This window comes from Sus scrofa, chromosome 2, assembly GCF_054392235.1.
Source record: "Sus scrofa isolate SSC_HxYL_T2T_F1_AM1 chromosome 2, Sscrofa_HxYL_maternal_Yorkshire_Landrace_v2.0, whole genome shotgun sequence".
Classification (NCBI taxonomy): domain Eukaryota; kingdom Metazoa; phylum Chordata; class Mammalia; order Artiodactyla; family Suidae; genus Sus; species Sus scrofa.
In genome coordinates, this window is record NC_139384.1 from 88383566 (window position 1) to 88410461 (window position 26896).

General features: G+C 54.1%; 2 protein-coding genes, 1 long non-coding RNA gene and 1 pseudogene across 14 annotated transcripts in view; 2 read left to right on the plus strand and 2 right to left on the minus strand.

Annotated features, from left to right (window-relative positions):
• MIER2 (MIER family member 2) overlaps nucleotides 1-4767 on the plus strand; it is a 26094-nt gene extending 21327 nt beyond the window's left edge. For 4 of the 8 annotated variants that reach the window (XM_005661435.4, XM_013994851.3, XM_085013582.1 and 1 more), the window contains exons 9-14: nucleotides 17-98; nucleotides 191-285; nucleotides 1857-1981; nucleotides 2065-2189; nucleotides 2968-3400; nucleotides 3801-4767. In XM_005661435.4, the coding sequence (XP_005661492.1) occupies nucleotides 17-98; nucleotides 191-285; nucleotides 1857-1981; nucleotides 2065-2189; nucleotides 2968-3400; nucleotides 3801-3822 (882 nt within the window). In that variant the 3' untranslated portion in view covers nucleotides 3823-4767. The remainder of the gene's footprint in view (nucleotides 1-16; nucleotides 99-190; nucleotides 286-1856; nucleotides 1982-2064; nucleotides 2190-2967; nucleotides 3401-3800) is intronic. The other 4 variants (XM_085013583.1, XM_085013581.1, XM_085013584.1 and 1 more) reach the window with 4 other exon arrangements.
• LOC146405550 (uncharacterized) lies at nucleotides 4718-11562 on the minus strand. Its single transcript, XR_014837942.1, has 2 exons — nucleotides 11418-11562; nucleotides 4718-7513 (listed from the first exon to the last, which is right to left on the minus strand). It is a non-coding gene; the product is annotated as an uncharacterized LOC146405550 (long non-coding RNA).
• Nucleotides 11563-11689: 127 nt separating this feature from the next.
• PLPP2 (phospholipid phosphatase 2) lies at nucleotides 11690-23232 on the plus strand. Of its 5 annotated transcripts, none has more exons than XR_014835537.1 (6): nucleotides 11690-11845; nucleotides 14685-14836; nucleotides 14977-15280; nucleotides 22140-22197; nucleotides 22438-22614; nucleotides 22785-23232. XR_014835537.1 is itself a non-coding variant. In XM_005661428.4 (6 exons), the coding sequence occupies exons 2-6, from the start codon at nucleotides 14801-14803 to the stop codon at nucleotides 22932-22934; spliced, it is 696 nt and encodes a 231-aa protein (XP_005661485.1). In that variant the 5' UTR covers nucleotides 11690-11804; nucleotides 14685-14800; the 3' UTR covers nucleotides 22935-23232.
• A 2018-nt stretch (nucleotides 23233-25250) lies between these two features.
• LOC110259384 (large ribosomal subunit protein P1 pseudogene) lies at nucleotides 25251-25556 on the minus strand (annotated as a pseudogene).
• Nucleotides 25557-26896: the final 1340 nt, after the last annotated feature.

The following is a 26896-nucleotide window of genomic DNA, read 5'->3' on the forward strand; positions in this document are numbered from 1 at the left end:
CCCCCACATTCTCCAGGCGCTGTATGAGCTGGTGAAATGCAATTTCAACGTGGAGGAGGCCCTGCGGAGGCTAAGGTTCAACGTGAAGGTGATCCGAGGTGACTGCAGGCCCGCCCTGTGCCCCTTTCCTGTCCTGCACCCCCACTGACACCCCCTCCTCAGTGCTCTGACCCCACCCTCCTGGTTACAGATGGGCTTTGTGCCTGGAGTGAGGAGGAGCGCCGCAACTTCGAGCACGGCTTCCGTGTGCATGGCAAGAACTTCCACCTGATCCAGGCCAACAAGGTGAGGCTGGCCTGCGTGCTGGGCCCGCTGGAGGGTCCATCTGGGCTCTATCCCAGGCTGCACTGGCGGCTCTGTCCTGGGCTCTACTCCAGGCTGCACTGGGGGCTCCATCCTGGGCTCTACCCCAGGCTGCACTGGGGGCTCTGTCCTGGGGCTAGAGAGGTTGGTAACCAGCTACCAGCACCTTCCACCCTCAGCCAGAAGTCAGAACCCACCCCCAGGCTGGTGGCAGGCCTCTCACTTCCTGGTGACATCTCATTCTGGCTTCCTCCCCTCCCTGAGGAAGCTCCAGTCTAGGGAAGGATTTTGCCTAAGGGGGAATGTTAGTAAGTGCTCCCTGGGCTCTCTCTCGGAGCTCACACCCAGTGCCAGTCCCACTACGCTGACCCCACCTGGCCCTCTCCTTTACACCCTTGCGATGGGGACCAAGGGGATCCAGGTTCACTCCATCCCAGTACCTGTGCTTTCCTGTCCCAACAGCAAAGAAGCAGGACCCGAGGGGATGCTGCAGCAGGTGCCCCTGCCCATCCCCAGAGCTGATGCCCATCCTCCCCACCTCCTGAGTGGGTGCCACCTCCTCTGGCTTCCCTCACCACAACTCCCCACTGACCTTGTGGCAGAGCCTTGGCCCTCTGCCTGGCCTGACTCCTGTCACTGGTCTTGGAGCCTGACTTTCCCTTTGCTATCTCACTGTGGGTCCCCTTCCTGCCCCTCATCCCCTGTTGTCTGCTTTTGTGGGGCCAACAGCATTGGCCCTTTCCTCTTCACGGGCCTGGCCGAAACTGGACTCATGTTTGGAGTTTCAGTGTCTTTTTGCAGGAGGCTGGAGTGGGTGAGGTGCCTTCCCGGGGCTGGTGTGGGGACAGAGGTGGCCAACCCTGGTCTTTGGTGGGGCCAGCAACCTGTGGCTCCCAAAGTGGAGGCTGCTCTGCGGCGGAATCCTCTTGGCCACTCTCACCTCCTTGGCCTTCCGCTGGCCCTCTGGCCCACCCACCCTGCTGATGGAGTGTGGCCTCCCTCCCCCAGTCTCTGTCCTCCGCCAACCTGGCCCGGGAGTGCTGTCGGCCTTCCTCCTCCAAGGGGTGATGCACAAGGCGGTCAGGCCAAGAAGTTTGGATGGTTTGTGGGTGCCCCCTGTGCCTGCTGGTCCCAGACTTTCATTGGGGCCCTTTTCTAGGAGCAGTGGTGGGGTCATGAGCTGTGGCGCAGCTGGCCTTGCTGTGTGTGACCCTTTGGGTAGGGAGTCACCCTGGTCTCTCATCTCTAGTCAGTCATGGACTCAAAGTGCCTTCGCGTGGGCAGCTCTCCGTGGGGCTCCTTGGGAAAGTGGGCTTGCTCGGCATGCTCTCTGGGTCTGCACAGGGGTCATCATGCCCTGCCCAGGGCCTGTGGGGACCAGGGCATGGGCTGGGGGGAGCTGCCGCCCTCGGGAGCTCTCAACCTGGGGCCGGTGGGTGGAAGCTGGGCATGTGGACCTGGAGCAGAGACAGGCCCTGTGCATGGGCAAAAGGGGTCCTGGCAGCCTCTGGTGGGGGCGGCCAGGGACTGTGGTGACCCGGAGTTGCCCCCAGGTGCGCACGCGGTCTGTAGGCGAGTGTGTGGAGTACTACTACCTATGGAAGAAGTCGGAGCGCTATGACTACTTCTCCCAGCAGACGAGGCTGGGCCGCAGGAAGTACGGCCCCTCAGGAACCACGTGCGTGAGGGTGCCTGCGGGGGGGGGTGGGGCGCACCCACCCAAGGTAGCCCCCCGCAGCCCCTCACACCTTCTCCCCGCAGGGACGCAGACCAGGATCTGGATGGCACTGACCCTGATGGCCCTAGCCGCCCCCGCTCCTCACTGCCCCTGCCCCCTGCCAATGGCCTGGGCCCTGAGCAAGACCCTCTGGCTCAGATGCATGGGGGTAAGTGTGTGTGGCAGACCCCTGTCCTCAGGGCCCTTCTTCACTGTACCCCCAACCTGGGCTGTAGACTCTGAGGAGTGGCACCGGCTAGTCTGGTGGGGTTTCACACATGTGCAGTGTCATACACATACGGTGTCACACGCATGGTGTCTCACATGTGGGGTGTCTCACACCAGTCATTCTTGGGGCTGACTCCTTGTGAGTCCAGGGGCCCAGGTAGGGGCTCCTCTGTCTGGCCTTGGTGGGAGACAAGGTAGGTGCTGAGGTCCCTCCAGGGTCAGCCCAGGGCCATGTGGGAGCAGACAGGCCCAGGTGACGACTGCTGTTTCTGAAAGTGACCTCACGGGGCATGAGGATCCCTGATTTCTGGGTCTGCTGGACACTGGGACTTTCGTGGTCTGGGTTCCAGAGTCGGGTTGGGTCTGTGGTTTGCCCAGTGGTGTCTGCCTGTGTCTTTGTGCAGAAGCTCCCCGAGTCCATGTTTTTCCTCACCATGCTGTCTGTCCCATCGTAAAGGATGGGCGTCACGACCTTCTGAAGCAGGACCATTAGCCCAAGTACTCCCCCAACCCAGTGTGACAGGTTTCTCTTGTGTCGACGTGAGGGCATCTTGTGAAGAGAGTCCTTAGCTTTGCTGGGTCCAGAGGTGGAGGCCCTGCCTGTTCACAGCCTGAGTTGAACGTGGGATCCTAGGCAAGCAGGCCTGGGCCAGGTTGCCCTGGGCACGGCGGGTGGGCATGGGTGCCCATGGGGCCTGGCAGCTATGTTCTCCCTGCAGAGCCTCCGAGCGTAGGCAGCAGCACATCTGGGAGCCCCAGTGAGCCTGGGGAGAGCCCAGAAGGCCTCCCATCCTTGGAACCAGGGCCCTGTGCCCTCCAACAGCTGGACGCACCCCTGGCCGCACCCTCCCCTCAGCAGCCCCCAGCCCTGGCTGACCCGGCCTTCTACCCCACCGCCACAGCCACTCCGGAGCCTGGGGCCAGCCCAAGACTGGCCATGGACTTGGCCCTGCCTGGGGCCCTCCCAGAGGGGCTGCCTCTCCTCTCCAGCCACGCAGATATGGATGGGGAGGCCGAGGAGGCCGTGGCCCCCGCACAGGTGGCCTTGTCGGTCGCTGAATTTGGACTCATCGGCATTGGGGACGTGAACCCCTTCCTGGCCGCTCACCCAGCGTGCCCGGCCCCTGGGCTGCACTCGGAGCCCCTGTCACAGTGAGTGTGGCCTCGTCCCCATCCCCACACTCCAGTTAGCGTGCCCCTGGCCTCAGGCTGAGCTCAGTCAGGGGAGGGGTTGCCCCGGGGCCGAGGATGGCCTGGCCACATTGGAGCAGGCAATGTTCTTTAGTTTTATTCTCTACTTTTAATTTGGCTTATTTATTTTTTTGACTAGGTAATACATTCATATGGTTCAAAATCCAAAAAGGTACAAACGGGGCCAGTGCCAGGCTCCTCCCACCCCTGCCCCAGCGCCAGCCATCCCCAGGCACCCAGGCCAGTGCTGCCGCGGGAGGCCTATCGGCAATGGAAGCACGGTCTGTGGGGAGGCAGGGGCCAGGCCATGTGCTCTGGGACTGAACTCACCCTCTCCCGTCTCTCCATCTCTCCACTGCAGCTGTAACGTGATGACCTGTTGATCCCTGGCCACAGGCGGGCATGAGTGGCCCAGACTGGACTTAGGGCCACCACAAGGCCTGCCTCTCAGTCTTCCCGACCCTTCCCTCCTCATGGGCCTCGGGTAGCGCCTTCTCTGCTCGGAGTACTTCAAGGACAGGGCTGAGCGGTGGCCCTTCCCTGCCCCCCCACACACCGGCACCATCACCTGACTCCAGGCTGCCTTGCCCACCGTGGGACCCATCGGGCTGCCAGGGCCGGGGGGCCGGCTGTCCAGCCAGCAGAGGCGAGAAAGGCGTCCCGGCCCCACAGGGACGTGGGAGACAGGGCCGGACGCCGCCCCCACCAGCAGCCTCTGCTGAGCACCCTCAGCGCTCTGCCACCCCGTCTCCCTGCACCTGGCCAGACTGCGGGCTGCCCCAGCCCAGGGCTCAGGGCAGCTGCTACTCGGTGCCAAATCCCGCGGGGCACAGAGCCATATACCTCGATGTCGGCCTGCCCTGCCCTCGACGTCGGCCCTCGCTCCACTTCAGGAAAAGCCGCACTTTACACCCCCTGCCCCCACCCCCGGGGTCTTTGGCAGCCTCCAGTGTGGGTCTGAGGACACGGGACTCACACTTCCTTGGTACCAGGACCCTGTCGCCTGCAGCACCAAGGGGCCTGGCTCCGGCCTGTCCCCTGCCCCTGGAGATCATGTTTCTGTTGAGGCCCCCAGCGAGACGGTTTGGGGTCTTGGGCCTTCTCCCCAGCCTCCCTCGGTTATTTATGTTTCTGTTTACAAATCGGAGTGGGGTCCTCGGGGGCAGGGCAGCACTCCTGGACCCAATGTCACCAAGGGAAGTCTTTGGCACGAGCCGTCCCCAAGGTCGGACTCTACCTTCCCTCGCCCCACCAAGGACCACACTGTGAAGTGATAACTGCCTTGAACCCCTTGCTGTTTTATTTATTAAACTTGATTTGAAGCCCCATGGGTGTCTCGTCATAGATCACGTGGGCGGGGTTCGAGGAGGTGCTGGTCACTTGGTGGACCCTGTGCCAGGCAGCATCCAGGGGCCTGGGGGTATGGGACTGCTGGGGGACTGTGGACTGGGTCATGATGGTGCCAGGGATACGGTCAGGTAAGTGGAGGTGACATTCCAGCCGGACTGACAGAGACAGGCCTGTTCGTGAGAGCTGTTGAGAGCGAGGCTGGGGTCCCAGCATGTGCAGGGGTCTGGGCTGGCAGGCGGGGCCAAGGAAGAGGCTCAGGGACCATTGTGTGGATGTGTGCAGTCGGGGGTCTCCCTAGATTCGGGGCTAAGCCTTTGCAGAGGGCTTGTGGCAGCTGGGCCCTAGGCTGTGGGGTGGTGGGACGAGAGTGGTACAGAGTCGTGGTCACTGGAGCTTCTGGTCTGTTGGCACTTTCTTCGGGGTGTTAGAGGCCTTGTCCTGCCATGCTCAGTTCCTCTTCAGAAAGAAGTCTGCTGCATCCTAACCTGTGTTTCTTGCTCTGCCTGCCTTTGAGGTTTCTCCTGCTGATTGTGAGCGGTTTGGGTGAGATGTGCCTGGCGTATATAATCTGCGTGGAGCTGTCCAGTTTGGCTGCTTGCCCGAGGTGTGTACATTTCAGGTTCCTCCGTGGCTTTCCGTGGTAGTTTTTTTTCTTTGTGTCAAATAACATTTAGTTTCCTGGTTAGCCTGTGGTGTTTATGTGCACCTGCCGGAGGGCCCCTTGGAGGTTCCCAGGTGTGGGCAGTTCAGGAGTAAGCTCCTGTGAATACCCGCGTGCAGGTGTCTAGACTGAATCATGCAGTGATTTTATGTTTAGTTTTGTTGGAATCTCCAAGCCACCTTCCTGAGCAGCCACTGCGTTTTCTGATCCTGCCTGTGGCTCCGCGACCCCTCCAGCTGTTGGGGTAGAGTTGTCAGGTTGGGTTTGGGCTGTTCTGGTAGATGCTTCCCACAGCCTCTAAAAGGTGGGTGTTGCCCCTCCCTGGGGTCCTGGGTCCCCAGTCTCCGGGGGCAGGCCATGGGTCTGTGCAGTGTGCTCTCAGCCCTCCTTGGCTGGAAAGGCCCCAACCCCTCCTTTGTCTTCCCACCACTTTTTGTTTAAAACTTGGTTAAGACTCTAGGTTGACTTCTTTCAGCACTTTAAAAACATTCACTTATCACTGGGTTCTGTTGTTTCCAATGAGAAATTTGTCATCCTTATTTGTGTCCCTAAATATGATGTCTTTTTTTCCTGACCCTGATCTTCTCTGTTTTGATACGCCTGGTGTTGTTCCCAACAGGGAGCTTCTTGGACCTGAGGGTTGGTGCCCTTCATCGGTGTGGGGGCACCCTGGCCAATATCTGGTGGGATGTTTCTGCCACCTCTTCTCGCTCTGATCCTGGGCCCCCATTACTTGGCCGAGACCAGTGTTGTCCCGAGAGCGCCGTGCATGTCAGCTGTTCTCTCTGTATTTGAACCTCTGGTCTCTCGTCCTCCCCCTTCCACTCCTCCAGCTGCCACTTAGCCCATCCCACCACATCCTTGACTCATATGCTGTACATTTTGATGCTGGTATTTGCAGTTTCTCTTTTTTTCATTTCTTTGCTGAAAGTCTCGTTTTTCTCCTTTTCCTGTACATTCTTTATCCCTTTATCCCTACGTCTTTGCTGTTCCAGCCCCTGGATCTTTTCTGGATACACTACTGTTAACTGTTTTCCCCATGATCGTGGGTCACCTCGTCTCCTCTCCTGGTTGTGTTTAAACAAGTCGCTGACCTAGTGTCAACTCGGGTCCTGCCCTGTCCTGCCCGGCTTCCCCATGGCATGACTGCCACTCATGGGCCTTCCTGGCTATAACCGGGTCACCTCCATCTTCCTGGCTTTCAGAGCATTGGTGCCTGTCCTGAGACCGTGGGAGTCGCACGCCGGCCCCGTCCAGGGATGCCAGGGGCTCAGAGCCAAGCATTGGTGCTGCTACTGTGTGCTGCTTCTTTGCTTTCTGCCTTCTCTCATTTCCCTTCTGGGCACATGTCCCTCCATGATGCTGAGAGGCGGCCACCAGCAGCTCCAAGCCCTCTACCTTAAGTAGCTCAGCAAAGCTCCCTGGGTCTGGTGCTTATAGCTGCACCTGTAACTGGCCAGTAGGGGTCCTTGCTCCATACATGGGGGACAGGCCTGGCAGCGAGGGGCTGGTATTCTGGGTGGGAGGAGTCACCGGAGCCAAGAACCCATGGGCAGGAAGGGGTGGCAGCCAGGGTAGCAGCCAGGGAGAGGAGGGAGGCCAGGTGAAGGAAGCTTTCCCTGAGGCCAGGACCTGGGAAGTTGCCTGGGAGGAAGCTGCAGTGGAGTGGGAGAGGCTGTCCTCACCCCAGTGTCAACCAGAAACTTAGGTTCCTGTTGGCCATCACTGGACACTGTACGAAAAACCCTTTAGTGAGCAGTTGATACTGGCCTGTCTGTAGCAGCAGTGAGATGCTAGTCTCCGCGGTCCATCACAGGCAGGCCGCTGTGCTGCTGCTGCACCTCTGGCTCAGGTGTCTTCCCGCCTACTTTCCATCCCAGACTCAACAGGCAGGTGTCAGCTGCACCAGAACCACACCCATGGGCCCCGCCTCTGTCCTGGTGCTAGATGCCTCCACTGGCCTCTGGGATAGACTTCTTATACAGAGAAGTGTTACTGTATTTTAGTTTATCCAGGGCTTCCTCTTCACAGTGGGGGTTGGGCTCCCCATAGTTCCTGTTTTCCTGGTTTGTGAAAAACAGGGCACCAGTTAGAGCTGGATTACAGGTAAACGAATATTTTAGTGTAAGTATATCCCATACAATATTTGGGACATACATATTAAAAAATGCTTTGGAGAGCTCCTGCTGTGGTGCAGTAGGTTAAGAATCTAGTGTTGTCTCTGCGAGGGCATGGGTTTGTTCCCTGGCCTGGAAACATCCATATGCCTTGGATGCAGCAAACAAAAAAACCCAAAAGATTAGTTGCTTACTTGGGATTCAAATTTAACCACGTCCTGCGTAGATACTGTAATCCGGCAACCCTGTTCCTGGGCTGCCGGACCCAGAGACTGGATGCCTGGCATGCTGGATGCCCATGAAGGTGCCAGGATCAGGGCTGGGCTGTGGCTTCACCTCACTGTCCAGCAGAGGCCGCTCTGGTCCCACCACCCCAGAGGCCGACTGGACCCTGCAGTGCCTCTTGATCTTAGGGGCCCAATAGGTGGAGCCTGGTCAAGCTACCCCCAGCAGAGCTGGGGAGGGTGGGCTCTGGTGGCATAGGTTGGCATGCGGGGGCATCTGCGGAGGTCCCTGCCCCAATCACATACCACCGCACAGCCCTCCTGGGTAGTTGGGACCATAGCCCCTGTTCAGGGAAGACTGGAAATCCATGAGGAGGTGAACATAGCCCCTGCTCCAGGCCATGCCCAGGGGGCAACACAGGACAGTGATGGTGACATGGAAAGGGAGCTCTCAGCCATTGAGGTTCAGAGGACTCCCAGCCCTCCTTTGCAGGACCTGCTTCACGCTCATAAGCCTTGCAGTGATCTCAGGTCTGCACGAGCTGCTGCTTGATTGGAGTCCTGGCTTTGGAGACGAATGGAAGAGGCATGAATGGGGCTGAGTGAGTGTGTGCTGGTGTGGGCTGCATCAGCTTCCTCCTTTCTCAGAGAGGCAGGTGGAGGGCAGCTCTCCGAGGTGAGGATGCTCACAGTGCCTGTCTTGGTTGGCTGTGATTCTGCCAAAGCTTGGGTGCTGGTTCATTTTCACACGGAACACAGATTAAGCACTGAGTCTGTGCTATCCCCACCCTCCTGGGGCTCAAGGCGGGGGACAGGCAGAGAGACTGAGCCGGTGCCAGAGCTTACGAGAGGTGGCAGACACAGGGGTGGGGCATGAAGGGGGCTGTGCTGTCGGGGTGGTCTGCACCAGGACTGGGCTCCCGGGATGCAGCAATAGAGTCGGGAAGGGCACCCTGTCCCTGACTGGAAACTTGTGGGGTTGCCAATCCCTAGAGCAATGCAGTCTTGGGATTCTGCACGAATTGATACTTGGTTTTGATGAAAGCCAACCCCAGGTACCTACCCCTTCTGTTTTCTACTCAGTTAACCCTCCAGTAGTGTTTCCTAGTGGGTCTTCCTACAACCAGGGGGTGGGGGTGGGGGTGGGATGCTGTCCTGTGTCCATTGTTCAGATGGAAAGACTGAGGCACCCATCACCCACTTAACCTTCCCTGCCAGGCATACCTGGCACAGCCACCCAGGGTACAGCCTGGGCTCCAGGACCCTCAGCAGGGAGGAAAGCCCCACGTCAGGGAGTTGACTCCTGTGTGGCCTGAGCCCCAGGAGAAGTACAGAAAGAGGCGGGACTACAGGCTGCACTCAGGTGGCACCTACTGTGTGCAGGGCACCTTTCTGCCCATTCCCTGGGCACCTGTCCCTTAATCTTTGTGATGCTCCATTTGGGGACAATGGTTGTCTCCAGGTTGAGCCAACTGCCCTGGGCATCATTGCCTGGGAGTGATCACCAGGCACCAGGAGTCGTCCAGTGCCCCAGGGCACACAGTTGAGGCCCAGGACCCAACTAGAGGACTCCCAGCTTCAGGTGAGGGAGCAGCCACGCCAGCTCCCAGCTCTGGCTCTGTTTCCAGGGAGGGCTAACCCCAACTGGCCTAAAGCAGATTCCCCAGCCAGCCCTGATCCTATATCCCCAACCCTAATCCTTGCTGCCCTCAGTACATTTTAATCTTGACCTTGCCCAGGTGTTTTAAGGACAGGGTGAAACAGGTCAGCAGGGAGGGGAGGGTGGCCACAACAGGCTCCAGCCTCACGCCTGTCTCCAGCCATCACACAGGCCATACTCCTTCCCAACCAGTCTCCACCTGCCCCTCAGGAGCCTCCTAGAGACTCCTGGGTCCAACCCCACAGCCACCACCTAGGCTGGCCCCACCACCACGCTCCTCTTTGGCATGTCCCTCCCAGCACACAGTAGGTGCCCAATAAAGAACCTTCCATTTCATTGATTCCAATGTGATGAAAGTGTCAAGAGTACCCTGAGAGCAAGGTTAAAGTGAAAAAAGTGCCAAAATAACAATGCTGGATAACACTTATGTAAAATATGCCAGGCACCTGCTCATGTATTTTGTCAGGTAATTCCTGTGATGTGAAGAATGAACGAATGAATTGATGAATGAATGAAGGGCCTGCCCTCCCTGAGTGCAATAGGGAAAGCCAATGGGCAGAGTCACTCTGGGTGGAGTCCAGGAGGCTGGGTCCCCCCAGGGCCTGAAACTGGACCCTGCTCAGGCGAGAGACAAACCCTCCGGACAAGTAATCTGATTCTTCTGGCGCCTGGGAGGAAGTCTGGGGGTGAGGGAGGAAGCCGCATTTTTAGGATATGCCCTCCCAACTCCTCCAGGCATGTGGTTGGAAAGGGGGGGTTGCTGGGACTTGCCTCCCACATTGTGTCTCTGCCACACCGCAGACGGAAAATCCAGGTCCAGCAGTTTCCATGCGGAACGCTGTCATGTCTTGGGGGTGGGCTGAGTTATTTTGAGTGTGTGTGGAGGTGGGGAGGGGGCGGTGCTGTCTGCTGTCCTGCCTAAAGAAAAGTTGTTCCAGGGTGCAGGGGAACCTGGTCAGAGACACCTCCTCAACCCCACCGTCTGGCCAATGGTATAGCTAAAGAGTAGCTGAGCACTGTTCCCCCCACCCCCAGCCCCTTGGCTTCCTCCTGCACTCCACTCCAACAGTGCACCCCACTCCTCCACAGTGCAGGCTGCTGTTCATCCTTCCTGAAAGCAGGGTCAGGGACTCTTGACCTGGGCCAAGGGCTGCCCCTCTCTGGACCTGGCTCCCTTCATCTCTGAAAGAAACTCAAAGAACATCTTCTGTTTTGAGATTGTTGGAGGTGGTGGGCTGGTGAACCTGGTTTGGAGGTTAGGCTGGGGCCAGGTTGCTTGGATTCAAACCCCAGCCCTGAGTCTTCCCACTGTGTGACCTTGAGAGAGTGACAGAACCTCTTGTGTCCTGCCAGGTCAAGGAGGGGCTCTCCAGGAGGTGGGGACCCTCCCCAAGTCCCCTCAGATGGCTCCAACCCAGAGGATCTGGCATGGGTGTGTGGACACAGTGGGTGTGATGTGCCCCTGGGCCTCAGTTTCCCCAGCTTTGGTGCCTGACCGCCGGGCACCTCCCAGCTTAGGGCTACTATGAGACCTGGTGTGGGTACTGGGCACAGACCATAACTCTAACCCTTTCAAAAGTGTGTGAGCAAGCTCCTAGCTCCTGGCACAGTTTGCTCTGTAAAAGGGGCTGGTAAGAGTGCTACATAGGCGCTACCTAGGCGCAGGGCCTGCCACAAACAAGGTGGGCATTGAGGAACTTGATCTAAAATACCAGGGATGGAAGGGCCACCAGGATTTTAGCATTAGGAAGAAAGAAAAACTCCGCCATTAAGTCATAACACCCCATCAATTTTTAGGCACTTCCTGATTCACTGGTTTTTAAGACACAGCAGCTCGAGTGCCATTCCCCAGAAAGGAAACCGAGGTGCAGAGGGCACATCACACCTAGTGCATCCTGTCGGAGCCAGAGCTTCGTGCTCCTCCACACCACATCCTGCAGGCTTGTCCATTCACCCCCTCACTCACCCCTTCGTTTGTCCCTTCTTTCGCCCCGACTCGACCGACCCAATCCGTGTGTGACACTGAGCCCCAGCCTCCCGGTCTGGGGGGAAAGGTAGTGCTGGGCGTTGACAACCTCTCCTCTAGGCCGCGGGTCCCGGGACGCACCCTGGCGCGCACCCCACGCCCCTCCCCGCTGCGCGCTGCGGGCGGGGCGGGGGCAGAGTCCGCCCCCTCCCCCGGCTGGTCCGCTCCGCCCAGCCCGCCGCTCCCCTGCCCTGCCCGCCGCTCCCCGACTGGGCCAGGCTCCGCGGCCATGTGACCCCGCGGCCAGGCCGGGACGCGACGGGACGCGCTGGGACGGGCGCCGGGGGTCGCGGGCGCGGCCCGGGGCGGGGGCGGCATGGAGCGGAGGTGGGTCTTCGTGCTGCTCGACGTGCTGTGCGTACTGGTCGGTAAGAGCCGAGGGGACCCCGGTGTGAGGGGGGGAATCCCTTCCCCGACGGTGCGGGTCCCCGGTCCCGCGAAAGTTTGTGGGACGGGTGGGGAGCCGCGGTGCTTCCACCTCTTGGAGGCCCATGAAGGTAGGGGGGACCCCGGGGGAGGACCTTTGGGCCCCGCGTGCCCTGGCGCCTGCGTGCGCCCTCCCCGGCCTTGTTTCCCCCGTATCCCAGATCGAAGGGGTTGGTGTCCTCCGCCCGCGGCAGGAGGAAGTCGCCTCCGGGGCCGCACGAGCCTCCCCCTCCCGCCCGCCAGGCGCAGCGCCGCTCGGTTCGGCCGGGAGGGTGATTCACGCGGGCGGTGGCCAGGTTGGGGCGGGCCGGTGCGGGAGCGGCTGCAGGTCGCCGCCAGGAGGCCCTCTACCCTTCGCCTTCGGTTGGCAGTCCCTGTGGGCTCTGAGGGGGCTGAGCCCTGGCCCGGGAGACGGGGAGTGGTGGGATTCGAACCTGCGCCCAGCCACCCTCCCGCCTCGGGCCTGGGAGAGACCGGAGAAATCTGAGCCTCAGGCTGCTGTTGAACTGGAGGCCTCGCGGTGGCGCGCACCAAACCTGTCCAGCGAGTTTGCAAGCCAGGCGTGGGGGGAGGGGGCCGCCCGAGGCCCCCTCTCCCCGCCACTCCTCCAGGGTCCCAGGAACAAAGGCTGAGTGTTTGCTCTGGGGCTGTGTGGACAATGGCCCAGGAATTCTACCCCTGGCGCAGGGAGGGGCCCCTCCGGCCTAAATTGCCCTCCCCCCAGTCTGGTTCCTGCCCTCGGCTAGGAACCGAGGGGTCGGTCCTGACTGATTGCTGAGGCCAGGCTCTCCTCCCACGTCCCAGAAGAGACCCCTTTTGGAGTGGACCAGGTGCCAGTAGGAAGTCCCCAGGGGGCGTCTGCAAACTCTGGGCATCATTTTCTGAGAACTTGTATTACTTATTTGAACATTCGTGTGGCACTTAACTGTATGCCAGGCACTAAGAGACATGCAAATTAAAACTTTTCCTCCAAACAGCCTGTGAAGGAGGTGCTGTTATGACTCCCAGTTTTCTCCCAGAGATGTTCAGCCACCTGCTGGGGATCACACAGCAATGGGGAGGGCAGGTGTGGAGATTAGGCTGTGTGCCACTGCTGTGCGCCAAGTGCTGGGGGCCCAGGCAGACCCGGCTCCCATTCTGGAAGCCTCAGTACATGAACAGTGCACTTTTAAATGGTGGCAGGGGCCCTGAGAAAAATCCTGGGGGGTGATGCAAGGGTGGGAGGCTCTGGTGGTGTCTGCCATGGGGACGTAGGGACAGATTCTCGTGCTCTGAGCTCTGCTGCCTGAGTCCCAGGAGAGCCCAGCTCCCAGTCCGATTGGGGGTGTCTGAATCTCTAGAAGAAAGGGCTGGGGACAGGAGTTAGGAGGGTGACAGGCACCCTGTATAAGCCCCTGCCCTGGTCAGGCTGTGGGTAGAGGGCTCAACTTACTTTCTCAGCATCTTCTAGCCCTGCCCCTCCCCCTCCTGGGCCTCTCTGCCTTCCCCTTGCCCTCATTCACAGCAGTCAGAGAGATCCTATGAGAACATGCTCCCTCCCTCTGCTCCAGTCCACCTGAGCCCCCACCTCACTCATGGCTCCCAACCTCCTCCCCACCCCTGCCGCAGGGCCCTTCTCCCCAGAGCTCCAAGCCCTCCAGGCCCACCTCCAGGCCTTTGCACTGGCCATCCCTCTGCCTTGTGCTTGTCCCCAGATCTGCCCGGAACTTCCCCCTTTAAGCCACATTCTCTGTGGGGCCTGCCTGACACCCTCTTGAGCCAGCTCCGGGATTCCGGTCATCTGAACGTGTTATTTTTATTCCCAGCTCCTCTCAGCTCCACCAGGCAGACCCTCTGTTTTCTCTGCTGAGTCTTTCCCATGAGTGGTGCTGGGGGGCGGGGGGGGGGGGGGTCCTTGAATTTGGCCTTTGGGAGCTGGAGTTGGCCCTGCCCTCCTCCTGCTCTGGTATTCAGGCCCCAGCAGAGCCACACCCTTTTACACGTATGACATGCCCTGCCTGGGACAAAGGGCACCCTGCCTGGCTTGGTCTCTTGCACCCTGGGGAGCAGGACTCCTGTGCTGTGGCTGTGCCTATGGCTCCTGAATGGACCTTCGGACTGAGCTTCCAGGGCCTGGCTGGCCCAAGGACAGTGGGTGCATGCAGGCCTCACCCTGGTGTGTTCCTGATCCCTGGCCAGCCCTTGAGCTGTGAGCAAGGAGTCTCCCTTCTCTGGGACCCCGAGCAGCCTTTGGGACCCAGCCTGGAACACAACAGTTCCCCTCCGCTGACCCAGGCTGCTCATGGAGGGGGTGGGTGTGGGGGCCATTCCAGCATCCTACACAGATTGCATAGTTACACACGGTTGGGAAGCAACAAGGATGGAAGCTTCCTGCTGTAAGAGTGATTGCAGGCATGGGGCTGGCAGGAGAGTGGATGGAAATCAGAGAGGTTCTGGGCAGTGAGAAGGCCAGGAGTGAAGGCTGGGGTGGATGCTTGCCGGCATTTGTGAAGGGCAGAGAGGAGGCTGAGGGAAGTGAGTGAGGGCAGAGGGTGGGAGATGTGGGTGGGGGTGGACAGCACCTGGGGAGGACATTGGTGTCTGTCTGATGATGGGGAACTGGGAAGAGTTTTAATGGGTCACAACCTCCTACTTGCCAGGAGGAAAGCTCCTCCCAGCTGTCAGGTAGGCCCAGAGGTGAGGAAACCAGGAGGGAGGCCTCAGCAGGTGTCCAGTGCCAGACACAGGCCCCTTTGTGTGGTGGGGAGACCCTCGTGGCCACGGCTTCCTCTCCCCACCCAGCCTCCCTGCCTTTCACCATCCTGACATTTGTGAACGCTCCATACAAGCGAGGCTTCTACTGCGGAGATGACTCCATCCGGTACCCCTACCGTCCAGACACCATCACCCATGGGCTCATGGCTGGGGTCATCATCACAGCCACCGTCATCCTGGTAAGGCCCAGGGGGACTGGTAGAGCGGCATGGCTTGTTAGCAGGTAGCTTCTGCTCAGGGTGGTGTTTGTGGGGAAGACCAGTGACCTCAGGGAGGCCGGGAGCCCTGACCCCTGAAGCCCTTGGCTGCTTCCCCACAGGTGTCGGCCGGGGAGGCCTACCTGGTGTACACAGACCGCCTCTACTCCCGCTCTGACTTCAACAACTACCTGGCCGCCCTTTACAAGGTGTTGGGGACATTCCTGTTTGGGGCTGCAGTGAGCCAGTCGCTGACAGACCTGGCTAAGTACATGACTGGCCGGCTGCGGCCCAACTTCCTGGCGGTGTGTGACCCCGACTGGAGCCGTGTCAACTGCTCGGTGTATGTGCAGGTGGATGTGTGCAGGGGAAGCCCTGCTAATGTCACCGAGTCCAGGTGGGCAGTGCTGGGGTGCTGGAGTCCAGGTGGGTGGTGCTAGAGGGCCTGAGTCATAGACACTCCACACCAGTGGGAACTGGAGTCCAGATGGGCAGTGCTGAGGGACCAGGGCCACAGACACCCCACCCCTGGGGAGGAGAGTGGGGGCTGGAGGATTGTCAGGAGCCAGATATTGCCGGATGAGTTGCCAGAGAAGGGCAAAAAGACCACATGTTGGGTAGATGACAAGGGTGGAACAAAGCCTAGAGGTGCCCTTGGACCTGCCTCTTGAAGACAAGGGTTGGGGTTGGGGTGGGGGCCAGGGATGTCAGGTCCTGGAGCAGAACAGTAGATGTCAGGAGGAGTGACCTACCTCCCCTGAATTTCGGGCTCTTCCGCTTGCTTCTCATCATCTCTCATCTCTACTGAGAAACTTTTCACTTAATTGGTGACCTTATTTTCCTTCTTTAAAAAATTAAATAAAATACACATAGGATACAATCCCTCAATTTAACCATCTTAATGTATACACTTCATTGGTTTTTAGTACTTTCCCAACATTGGGCATCCATCCCTACTATCCAATCTAGAATTTTTTTTTTTTTCTTCTTTTTTGGCTGCCCGAGGCATGTGGAGCTCCTGGGCCAGGGGATCAGATTCCAGCAGCACTTGCGACCTATACCTCAGCTGCAACAATGTCAGATCCTTTAACCCACTGAGCTGGTCAAGGATCCAACCTGCGTCCTGGTTCTGCAGAGACGCTGCCGATCCTATTGCTCCACAGAGGGAACTCCTAGAATATTTTCATCACACAGAAAGAAGCTCCATGTCCATGTCCACAAGCTAGTGCCCCCTCCCCAGCCCCTGACAACCAGGAACCCACTCTCTGTGTGGATGTGCTTGTTCTGGACGGTTCCTGTCAATGGAGTCACACACACTGTGTCTAGATTCTTCCATGTTCCAAAGTTCACCCATGTTGTAGCTTCTCTCAGTTTTTGCTTCATGTATTTTGGGCTCTGTTAGGTGTTTATGTCTAATTGTTCTGTCTTCTTAATGGATCAATCCTTTTTTTTTTTTTTTTTTTTTTTTTTGCTTTTTAGGGCCACACCCGTGGCATATAGAAGTTCCCAGGCTAGGGGCTGAATTGGAGCTATAGCTGCTGGCCTACACCACAGCCACAGCAATGCCATATTTGAGCCCGAGTCTGTGACCTACACCACAGCTCACGGCAACGTCGGATCCTTAATGCACTGAGTGAGGCCAAGGATCAAACCTGCAACATCATGGATCCTAGTTGGATTCATTTCTGCTGTGCCACAATGGGAACTCCAAATCCTTTTTCTCACACATAATGTCCTTTGTCTCCTAACAGTTTCGGTCTTAATGTCTATTTTGTCTGAGAATACTAGAATCACCCTGGCTGTCTTTTGATTACTGGTTGCATGGAATATTTTTTCCATTCTTGTACTTTAACCTATTTGTTTCTCTGAATGTAAAATGATTCTCCTGTATGTGGCATGAAGTTAGATTATGTTTTTAATCCATTTTCCAATCTCCGCCTTTTAGTTGGAAAGTTTATACGTTGTATACTCATCAATATAGGTTTATAATTATTGTTTCAGGGAGTTCCCATTGTAACTCAGCCATAACGAACCTGACTAGTAACCATGAGGATGCGGGTTCCATCCCTGGCCTTGCTCAGTGGATTAAGGATCTGGCATTGCCGTGAGCTGTGTTGTAGGTTGCAGACATGGTTTGGATCCCGAGTTGCTGTGGCTGTGGTATGGCCTGGCAGCTGTAGCTCCAACTTGGCCCCTGGCCTGGCAACTTCCATATGCTGCAGGTGCGGCGCTAAGAAGACAAAAGACAAAAAAAAAAAAAAAAACAATAAGAAAAGAAAAAAAATTGTTTCACATTTTTTTTTTTAAATTGAGGTATAGTTGCCATATAACATTATATTGATTTCAAATGCACAACATGATTCAACACTTGTATTCATTGTGGAGTGACGAGAATGAATCTAGTTGTATGCAGTTTCTCTTTCTGTTATTATTTTTTAAAATTTATTAGAGTATAGATGATTTATTTATTCATTTATTTTAAAGGTTTGTCTCCCCCCCGCCCCCCGTCTTTTGTCCTTTTCAGGGCCACACCCACGGCATAAGGAGGTTCCCAGGCTAGGGGTTCTAATCAGAACTACTGCTGCCAGCCTATGCCAGAGCCACAGCAATGCCAGATCCAAGCTGTGTTTGCGACCTACACCACAGCTCACGGCAATGCCGGATCCTTAACCCACGGAGCAAGGCCAGGGATCAAACCTGCAGCCTCACGATTCCTAGTCAGATTTGTTTCTGCTGCGCCACGACGGGAACTCCTATAGTTGATTTACAATGTGCCAATTTCTGCTGTATAGCAAAGTGTGTATATATATATATATATATATGTATGTATGTATTTATACACATACAAACACACATATGTGTTCCCTTATATTATTTTCTATCACAGTCTATCCTAAGGAACTGGATATAGTTCCCTCGGCTGTACAGTAGGATGTTTTTTCTTTTTTAATCATGTAGGTAAAAACAAATTATACATTTGGAAGGGATAAGCAGTGAGATCCTGCTCTATAGCACTGGGAAGTATATCTAGTCACTTGTGATGGAGCATGATGGAGGATAATGTGAGAAAAAGAATGTGTATATTTATGTGTGTGCGTGTGTAACTGGGTCACCTTGCTGTACAGTAGAAAATTGACAGAACACTGTAAACCAACTATAATGGCAAAAATAAAAATCATTAAAAAAAAAACAAATGATAAACCCAAACACATTAACTCTGATGTTTATATTTTATTTATTTATTTTAAGAAAATTTTTTTTCTTTTGTCTTTTGAGGGCCGCACCCACAGCACATGGAGGTTCCTAGGCTACGGGTCTAATCAGAGCTAGAGCTGCCAGCCACAGCCACAGCAACACCAGATCTAAGCCACACCTGCGACCTACACCACAGCTCATGGCAATCCTTAACCCACTGAGCAAGGCCAGGGATCGAACCCGAAACCTCATGGTTCCTAGTCGGATTCATTTCTGCTGCGCCACAATGGGAACTCCTGATGTTTATATTTTAAATAGCTGCTTTTTTTTTTTTTTTTTTTTGCTTTTTTTTCAGGGCTGCACCCACAGCATATGAGAGTTCCCAGGCTAGGTGTCGAATCGGAGCTGTAGCTGCTGGCCCACGGCACAGCCACATCAGTATGGAGTCTGAGCTGTGTCTGCTACCTGCATCACAGCTCACAGCAACACCGGATCCTTAACCCAGTGAGCAAGGCCAGGGATCAAACATGCGTCCTCATGGATGCTAGTCAATTTCATTTCTGCTGAAACATCATGGGAACTCTGGTTGGTGTTCCCATCTACTACTGCTAGAATTCTTGATTGACAGGTTTTTTTCCCTCTTTCAGTACTTTAAATATGTCATCCCGGCCTCCATGGTTTCTTTTCTTGTTTCTTCATATTTTAAGGTTTTATTGAAGTATAGTTGATTTGATTTACAAGGTTGTGATAATTTCTGCTGTACAGCAAAGTGATTCAGTTATACATGTACACACATCCATTCTCTTTCAGATTCTTTTCCCACATAGATTTTCACAGGATATTGGGTAGAGTTCTCTGCTATGTAGCAGGTCCCCACTGGCCAATCATTCCATATACTTCAGTGTGCATATACCAGTTTAGTACTTTGAATATGTCATCCTTCTGGCATCATGGCTTCTGATAAGAAATTAACTACTAATCTTATTAAGGATTCCTCATACAAAATGAATCCCTTTTCTTGCTTCTTTCAAGATGTTCTTCTTGACTTTGTCTCTTGGTATCTTTTGATTATGATGTGTCTTTTTGTGGCTCTCTTTGAGTTTATTGTATTTGGAGTTCATCAAGCTTTGGATGTGTAGATTGATGTTTTGCATGAAATTTGGAAAGTTTTCAGGCATTACCTCTTCAAATATTCTTTCTGCCCCTTTCTCCTCCTTTGGGGTTCTGTTGTGTATATGTTGGTACAGTTGATGGTGGCCCACCACAAGACTGAGACCGATTCATTTCTCTTCATTAAAATTTTTTTTTTCCCTTAGATCAAAAATCTCAATTGACCTATCTTCATTTTCACATAGCCTTCTGCCTGCTCAGGTCTGCTTTTGAGCCCCTCTGGTTATTTTTTATCTTAGATACTATAGTTTTGAATCCAGACTTCCTATCTGGTTTCTTTTTACAACTTCTATTTCTTTTTGGTATTGTCTTCTTTTTTTTTTTTTTTTTTTTTTTTTTTTTTTTTGTCTTTTTAGGGCTGCACCTGTGGCATATGGAGATTCCCAGGCTAGGGGTCTAATCAGAGCTGTTGTTGCCAGCCTATGCCAGTGCCACAGCAATGCCAAATCCGAGCCACGTCGGTGACCCACACCACAGCTCACGGCAACACCAGATCCTCAACCCACTGAGCAAGGCCAGGGATCAAACCTGCAACCTCATGGTTCCTAGTCGGGTTTGTTTCCGCTGCACCACACCAGGAACTCCCTTTGGTATTGTCTTTTAGGCGAGACATTCTCACTGTTTTTGCTCTCTGAACATATTTTATTTATTTATTTATTTATTTACTTACTTGCTTACTTTTTTGGCCACCCTGAGGTATATGGAGTTCCCAGGCCAGGGATCAGATCTGAGCCACAATTGTGGCAGTGTTCAATCCTTTTAACCCACTGCACCTGGTTGGGAATTGAACCTTCATCCTGGCACTGCGGAGATGCTGCCAATCCCATTACACCACACTGAAAACTCCTGAACATACTTTTTGCTTTTTAGGGCCACACCTTTAGCACATGGAAGTTCCCAAGCTAGGGGTCATATTGGAGCTGCAGCTGCCAGTCTACACCACAGCCACAGCACCTCAGGATCTCAGCCCCGTCTGTGACCTATAGCATAGCTCACAGCAATGCTGGATCCTTAACCTACTAATCGAGGCCAGGGATTGAACCTGAATCCTCATGGATACTACTTGGGTTTGTAACCCACTGAGCCACAATAGGAACTCTTCCTGAACATACTTTAAATGGCATATTTAAAGTCTTTATCTAGTAAGTCCCACATCCCAGCTTCCTCACGGACAACTTTTGTTAATGGGCTTTTTTTTTCCCCGGGGTATCTCCATTTTTTTTCCCTGCATGCCTTCTAATTTGTTCTTTGTTGTTTTTGTTGAAAAACATTTTTAATACTATAATGTAGCAACTCTGGAAATCAGATTCTACTCTGATTGGGGGGTTGTTGTTACTGTTTGTTATAGTTGTTGGTTGTTTGCTTAGTGAGTTTTCTGAACTAATTTTGTAAAATCTTTTTTTTTTTTTTCATTTCTTGGGCCACTCCCGCAGCATATGGAGGTTCCCAGGCTAGGGGTCTAATCGGAGCTGTAGCCACTGGCCTACACCAGAGCCACAGGAACGTGGGATCCGAGCCACGTTTGCAACCTATACCACAGCTCATGGCAACACCGGATCGTTAACCCACTGAACAAGGCCAGGGATCAAACCCACAACCTCATGGTTCCTAGTTGGATTCCATAACCACTGAGCCACGACGGGAACTCCTATAAAGTCTTTATTCTTTGTCATGAGTGGCCATGAAGTTCTGCTGTCAGCTGAGTGATTAGCTAGTGATTGGACAGATATCTCCTTAAATACCTGGAACCTGGAGGAAGAAAGTTGCAGTTTATAGATGGGCTCTGTGTACCATGTGGGGTGTGTGTGCTATGTGAGGCATGTCAGTTGACAACTCTGTCTTAGCCCTCACGTCCTATTTGTGCAGTACCTGAAGGTAAGCCAGAGGTGAGAGCTTACGGCCTTGCCATGGTGCAGTGGAGTAAGAATCCTACTATAGTGGCTTGGGTTGCTGCAGAGGCTAGGGTTTGTTCCCTGGCCTGGCACAGTAGGTTGAAAGGATCAGGCATTGCCGCAGGTGTGGCATAGGTTGCATTTGTGGCTTGGAATCAGTCCCTGGCCAGGGAATTTCCATATGCTGAGGATGCAGACATAAAAATAAAAATATTATCTTCCATGTTGGTTTATCATAGAACATTGAATATAGTTTCCTCTCCTACATGGTAGGACCTTGTTTCTTATCCATCTTATACATAACAGCTTATATCTGCTAACCCCAACCTCCCTCCTGTGTCATTCCTCCCCTACCTCCTCCCCCTGGGCAGCCACAGGTCTGGTGAAGCTGTGATTGTATCTACTTGGGGGACACAGTTGTCTGCCCTGGGCTCTGTATTCAAGGCCTGCAGTGTCTCGGTGGGGAGGCCTTAAAGACCATGAGCCCCAGCTGAGACTTTCCCTCGAGTCATCAGAGAAACAAGATGAAAGGAGTTCCCATGATGGCTCAGGGGAAATGAATCTGAATAGGAACCATGAGGTTGTGGGTTTGATCCCTGGCTTTGCTCAGTGGGTTAAGGATCTGGTGTTGCCGTGAGCTGTGTGGTGTAGGTCACAGATGTGGCTCAGATCTGGTGTTGCTGTGGCTGTGGTGTAGGCCGGCAGCTGTAGCTCCAATTAGACCCCTAGCCTGGGAATCTCCATGTGCCACGGGTGCAGTCCTAAAAAGCAAAAAAAAAAAAAAAAAAAGAGAGAGAGAGAGAGAGAGAGAAGGAGAAACAAGATGAAAGAATTGCAGGTGCTGACACTGGCCGTGGTGCTACATGAAACCCTGCCTTGTACTGGGCCCTGGCCCTGGGAGCACAGCAGGATGGGACAGGGGCCGGTGTTTGAAAGCAGAAGTGCTGAGAGAGCTGCCTGGCCTCAGAGGGTGGGCCCTCAGGGGCTGCCCTTTGCCGCCTTCCTGACACCCCCACCCCCTTTCTCAGGCTGTCTTTCTACTCTGGACATTCCTCCTTTGGGATGTACTGCATGGTGTTCTTGGCGGTGAGTCTGTAGCTCTGTGACCTGCCCATTGTGGAGCCGTGGCCAAGTCACTCCCCTTGCCTGGGCCTCAGTAAAATGGGGTGGGTGCTGGTGGTGATGGGTGGACTAACTGGTGTGTTCATAAGAACTGGAGGCCCTGGGTGTACCCGGTACACACTCCTGGCCTTGGTGGTACCCACTTCTTTGGGCTGGTGGGCACCTGGCACGCTCCTGTGCCAACAGCTGCTCTTGTCCCCCCAGCTCTACGTGCAGGCCCGGCTCTGCTGGAAGTGGGCACGGCTGCTGAGGCCCACCGTGCAGTTCTTCCTGGTGGCCTTTGCCCTCTACGTGGGCTACACCCGCGTGTCTGACCACAAGCACCACTGGAGTGATGTTCTTGTCGGCCTCTTGCAGGGAGCGCTGGTGGCCAGCCTCACTGTGAGCTCCGGGGTGGGGGGTTCCTGACCCTGCCTTGACCAGAGACCCCACCCTGAGACCCTCCCGCTCTCTCTCCTATCCTCCCCTCACTGCCCCGCCACGTGCCCCTCCCCTCCTGGTGCCCACCGTCCCTCCCATTCCGTCAGCTCCTGCCTCCTCTCCTCCGCCAGGTCCGGTACATCTCCGACTTCTTCAAAGTCCGGCCCCCGCAGCACAGCCCAGAGGAGGAGGAGCTGGAGCGGAAGCCTAGTCTGTCACTGACACTGACCCTGGGCGAGGCCGACCACAACCACTATGGGTACCCGGTCTCCTCCTCCTGAGACCCGGAGCTGCTTCCAGCTGGGTTCCGTGGTCCTGGCAGGTCCCTCACCTGGGATGGTGGTGAGGGCTCTGGATGCCCCTGCTGGATCCTGGAGCAAGTTCCACTGACACACCTCATGTGTACTGGACCAGGGGTCTGGGGGTGCCTGGGGCAGCCCTAGCGTTTGGAGGGGGACCCTTCCTCAGGACCCCTTTTGTTGGGTTTGGGAAGGGACCAAGTAATCCTGATGGATGCTGTTTTTGTAAAATGTAATGTATATGCAGATTTTTAGTAAAATAGGGCATTTGCTTGACAAATGTGAATAGCACCTCTGTTCTTTATGGCTGTCCTGGGGACTCTGTTCCTACAGCAGAGGGGGAGACCCTCTGTTTGGGGCTCAGCAAGGTGAGTCGGACACACCCATAGTTGCTGCTCTGGGCCAGTGGGCAGGAGGTAGGGAAGAATAGCCGGCTGCTGCCTGGTCCACAGGTTTGTGGCCCAGTGCTAAGGTTGGGGGTCAGGTGGACCTACCCAGGCAGCAGGTGTCACCCAGCAGAGTGAGCCCCATGCACAAGCTGGGGCTGGGGAGGCTAGGAGTAGAAAGCCCTGAGTGCAGGTTGGGTATGAAGTGGCTCCACCTCTGCCCTTCTCCCAGTAAGGAGGCCTCTGCCCAGGGTACCCCTCCTGCCCTGAACCCCTAAATGCAAGCAACTGGGCAGAAATTCACATGTGGGTAAGAGTGTGGCCAGGGAGCCTGTGCCCCCAAGAGGCTGACCATGTACAGGGCTATGCCTGAGCCCAGTGAGAGGGCAGCTCCTCTGGGCTCTGCCCGGTAGAACCTCCACGCTGGCTGTGGTGTCACATGTGGGTTCTTGGCCTGGAGCAAGCCCCTTGTCCCCTTTTTGCTTGGGGTGGGGGATATACCCTGCACCCCTCCCCTGCCAGGCCTCAGAGCCGGTTCCCTGGGATGACTGGGATCCTTGCTCTGGGATGGCCCCATCTCAGCAGTGCCCACCTGCAGCTCTGCACACTCGGGTCCCTGGGGCTCTCATTTGTCACTCCCTGTGTCCTGGAGGGCTCATTGGAACCCCCCAGCCCTGACCCCTCTCCTCTGGCTCCCTGGACCCTGTGCACAGGGGGCTTCAAAAATGGGTCCCCTTGTTCTCTGCCCTGAAATGGGAACCCCTCACCCGTCACTTACACAAGTGAATGTCAGGGAAGCAGCATAGATAAGGCCATAGACAAACCTCGAGGAATATGTATCTATTTATTAACTATATATTATTTATATTTATACATAAATATGTGTCTATTAAATGTATATTATATATATTTTAAAGTATAGTTGATTTAAAATGTTCTGCCATTTTGGTGTACAGCAAAGTGACCCAGTCATACATATACATACATTCCCTTTCTCATATTATCTTCCATCATGGTCTATCCCAAGAGGCTGGATATAGTTTCCTGTGCTGTACAGTAGGACCTCATTGCTTATCCATTCTAAATGTAATAGTTTGCATCTACTAACCCCAAATTTCCAGTCCATTCCACTCCCTATCCTCTCCCCATCGGCAACTACAAGTCTGTTCGCTGTATCTGTGAATCTATTTCTGTTTTGTAGATAGGTTCATTTGTGTCATATGTTAGATTCCACCTATAAGTGGTTTCATATGGTACTTGTTTTTCTGACTGACTTTACTCAGTATGAGAATCTCTGGTTGCATCCATGTTGCTGCAAATAGCATTTTGGATTTTTTTATGGCTGAGTAGTATTCCATTGTGTATATGTACCACATCATCTTAATTCATTCATCTGTCAATGGACGTTTAGGTTGCTTCCATGCCTTGGCTATTGTGACTAGTGCTGCAGTGAACATAGGGTTGCATGTATCTTTTTGAATTATAGTTTTGTCTGGATAGATGCCCAGGAATGGTTGCTGGATCATATCGTAGTTCTATATTTAATTTTCTTTCTTTTTTTTTAATGATTTTTATTTTTTCCATTATAGTTGGTTTACAATGCTCTGTCAGTTTTCAACTGTGCAGCAAAGTGACCCAGTCTTACACACACACACACACACACACATACACACACACACATACATTCTTTTTCTCACATTATCCTCCATCAAGTTCCATCACAAGTGACTAGATACAGTTCCCAGTGCTATACAGAAGGATCAAATTTAGTTTTTTGAGGCACCTCCATACTGTTTTCCACAGTGGTTGTACCAGTTTACATTCCCACCAACAGTTTAGGAGGGGGCCTTTTTCTAGGAGTTTTTTTTTAAGAGCTCAGCTTTTTATTATTGAATGTGTTATAGAAGTTTAGTCAAAAAAGACCAAAGGCCATATCATCATCAGACTTCTCAGATTCTTCTTTCTTTTGCTTCTGCTTTCTTCTCAGCTGGGGCAGTAGTGGGTTGCTGGGGCAGGTCCACCAGCCCCCATGTTGCAGATGAGGCTCCTGATGTTGACATTGGCCAGAGCCTTTGCAAAGAAGCCTGGCCAGAAAGGCTCAACATTTTACACCTGCTGCTTTAATGAGGGCATTGATCTTATCCTCCATGACCATCACCTCACTGTCATGCAGGATGAGGGCAGAGTAGATGCAGACGAGCTCAGAGACAGAGGCCATGGTGTGGATGAATGCTAGGTGGGTACTGCCAGGCGAGGTACTAGTTATTGGATGAAGTGAGGGCCTCACCTCAACTCAGCCTTAGCTTCCTCGGAAGGACCAAGCACCACGTGGCAGCTGAGGAAAGGGACCTAGGAATATATTTTTAAAGGGAAAATGTGGGGGTTCCCATTCTGGCTCAGCAGGTTAAGGACCTGACGTTGTCTCCATGAGGATGCAGTTTCGATCCCTAGCTTTGCTCAGTAGGTTGGGAATCTGGCCTTGCCACAGTGGTGTAGGTCAAAGATGTGGCTTGGATCCAGTGTTGCTGTGGCTGTGGTGTAGGCTGCAGCTGCAGCTCTGATTTGACACCTAGCCTGAGAACTTCCAGGTACCACAGATACAACTCTAAAAAAAAGGGGTGGGGTGGGGAGAAATGTATTCAAAACCTTAGTGCGGAGAAGACTTTGTAATTGGAAAATGAAACAGAACATGAAGCAGAGGGATGTTGTAGCCCAGGCCAGAGCAGAGGGTCAAGAGGACAATAGGGAGGGAGTTCCCATCTTGACACAGTGGAAACAAATCCAACTAGGTTGGATTTGTTGAGGTTGTGGCTTTGATCCCTCGCTCAGTAGGTTAAGGATCTGGCATTGCCATGAGCTGTGGTATAGGTTGCAAACGCAGCTCGGATCTGGCATTGCTGTGGCTGTGGCATCAGCTGCAGCTCCTATTAGACTCCTGGTCTGGCCTGGGAACTTCCATATGCCGTGGGTGAGGCCCTAAAAAGGAAAAAAAAAAAAAAAAAAAAAAAAAAAAGACAACAGGGAGGTGTTCCTGTTGTGGCTCAGTAGTTAACAAACATAGGTGTCCATTATGTCATTCTCTTTACTGTATTTTAAAAGATTCTTATATTAATTCCAAATAGGAAAGCTCTGCCTAAGTAAATCTTCCAAGCTGAAAAATACTTTACTCATTCCTGATGCACCAACTGAATCCCCATTTAAGTGGCAACCACATAAAATCCTCATTGAGAAACTTTGGTTACTGTAGCATTTTTGCTCAGTGATTCCCAGCTGCATGGAGGTGCTGTTCTCATGAGTACACGTCAAGCTTTGCTTCTAGACTTCAATGGGCTGTTGATAGGGTCACCACTCCAGGCTGTATGCTTTGGGCATTCTTCCTGGAGGCTTAGTAGGCTCGGACCCACTTGTCTAGCCACCCCCAACAATACTCTCTGCCATCTAGAACCTCTTAGGAGGGGCTGGGGAGGGATTGTACTGCAATTTTTAAAATCTGTGATTCTTCTTAAGCTGCTTTCAACATATTTTCAGCAGCTGGACAGCTCCTGGGCCCCCATCAGC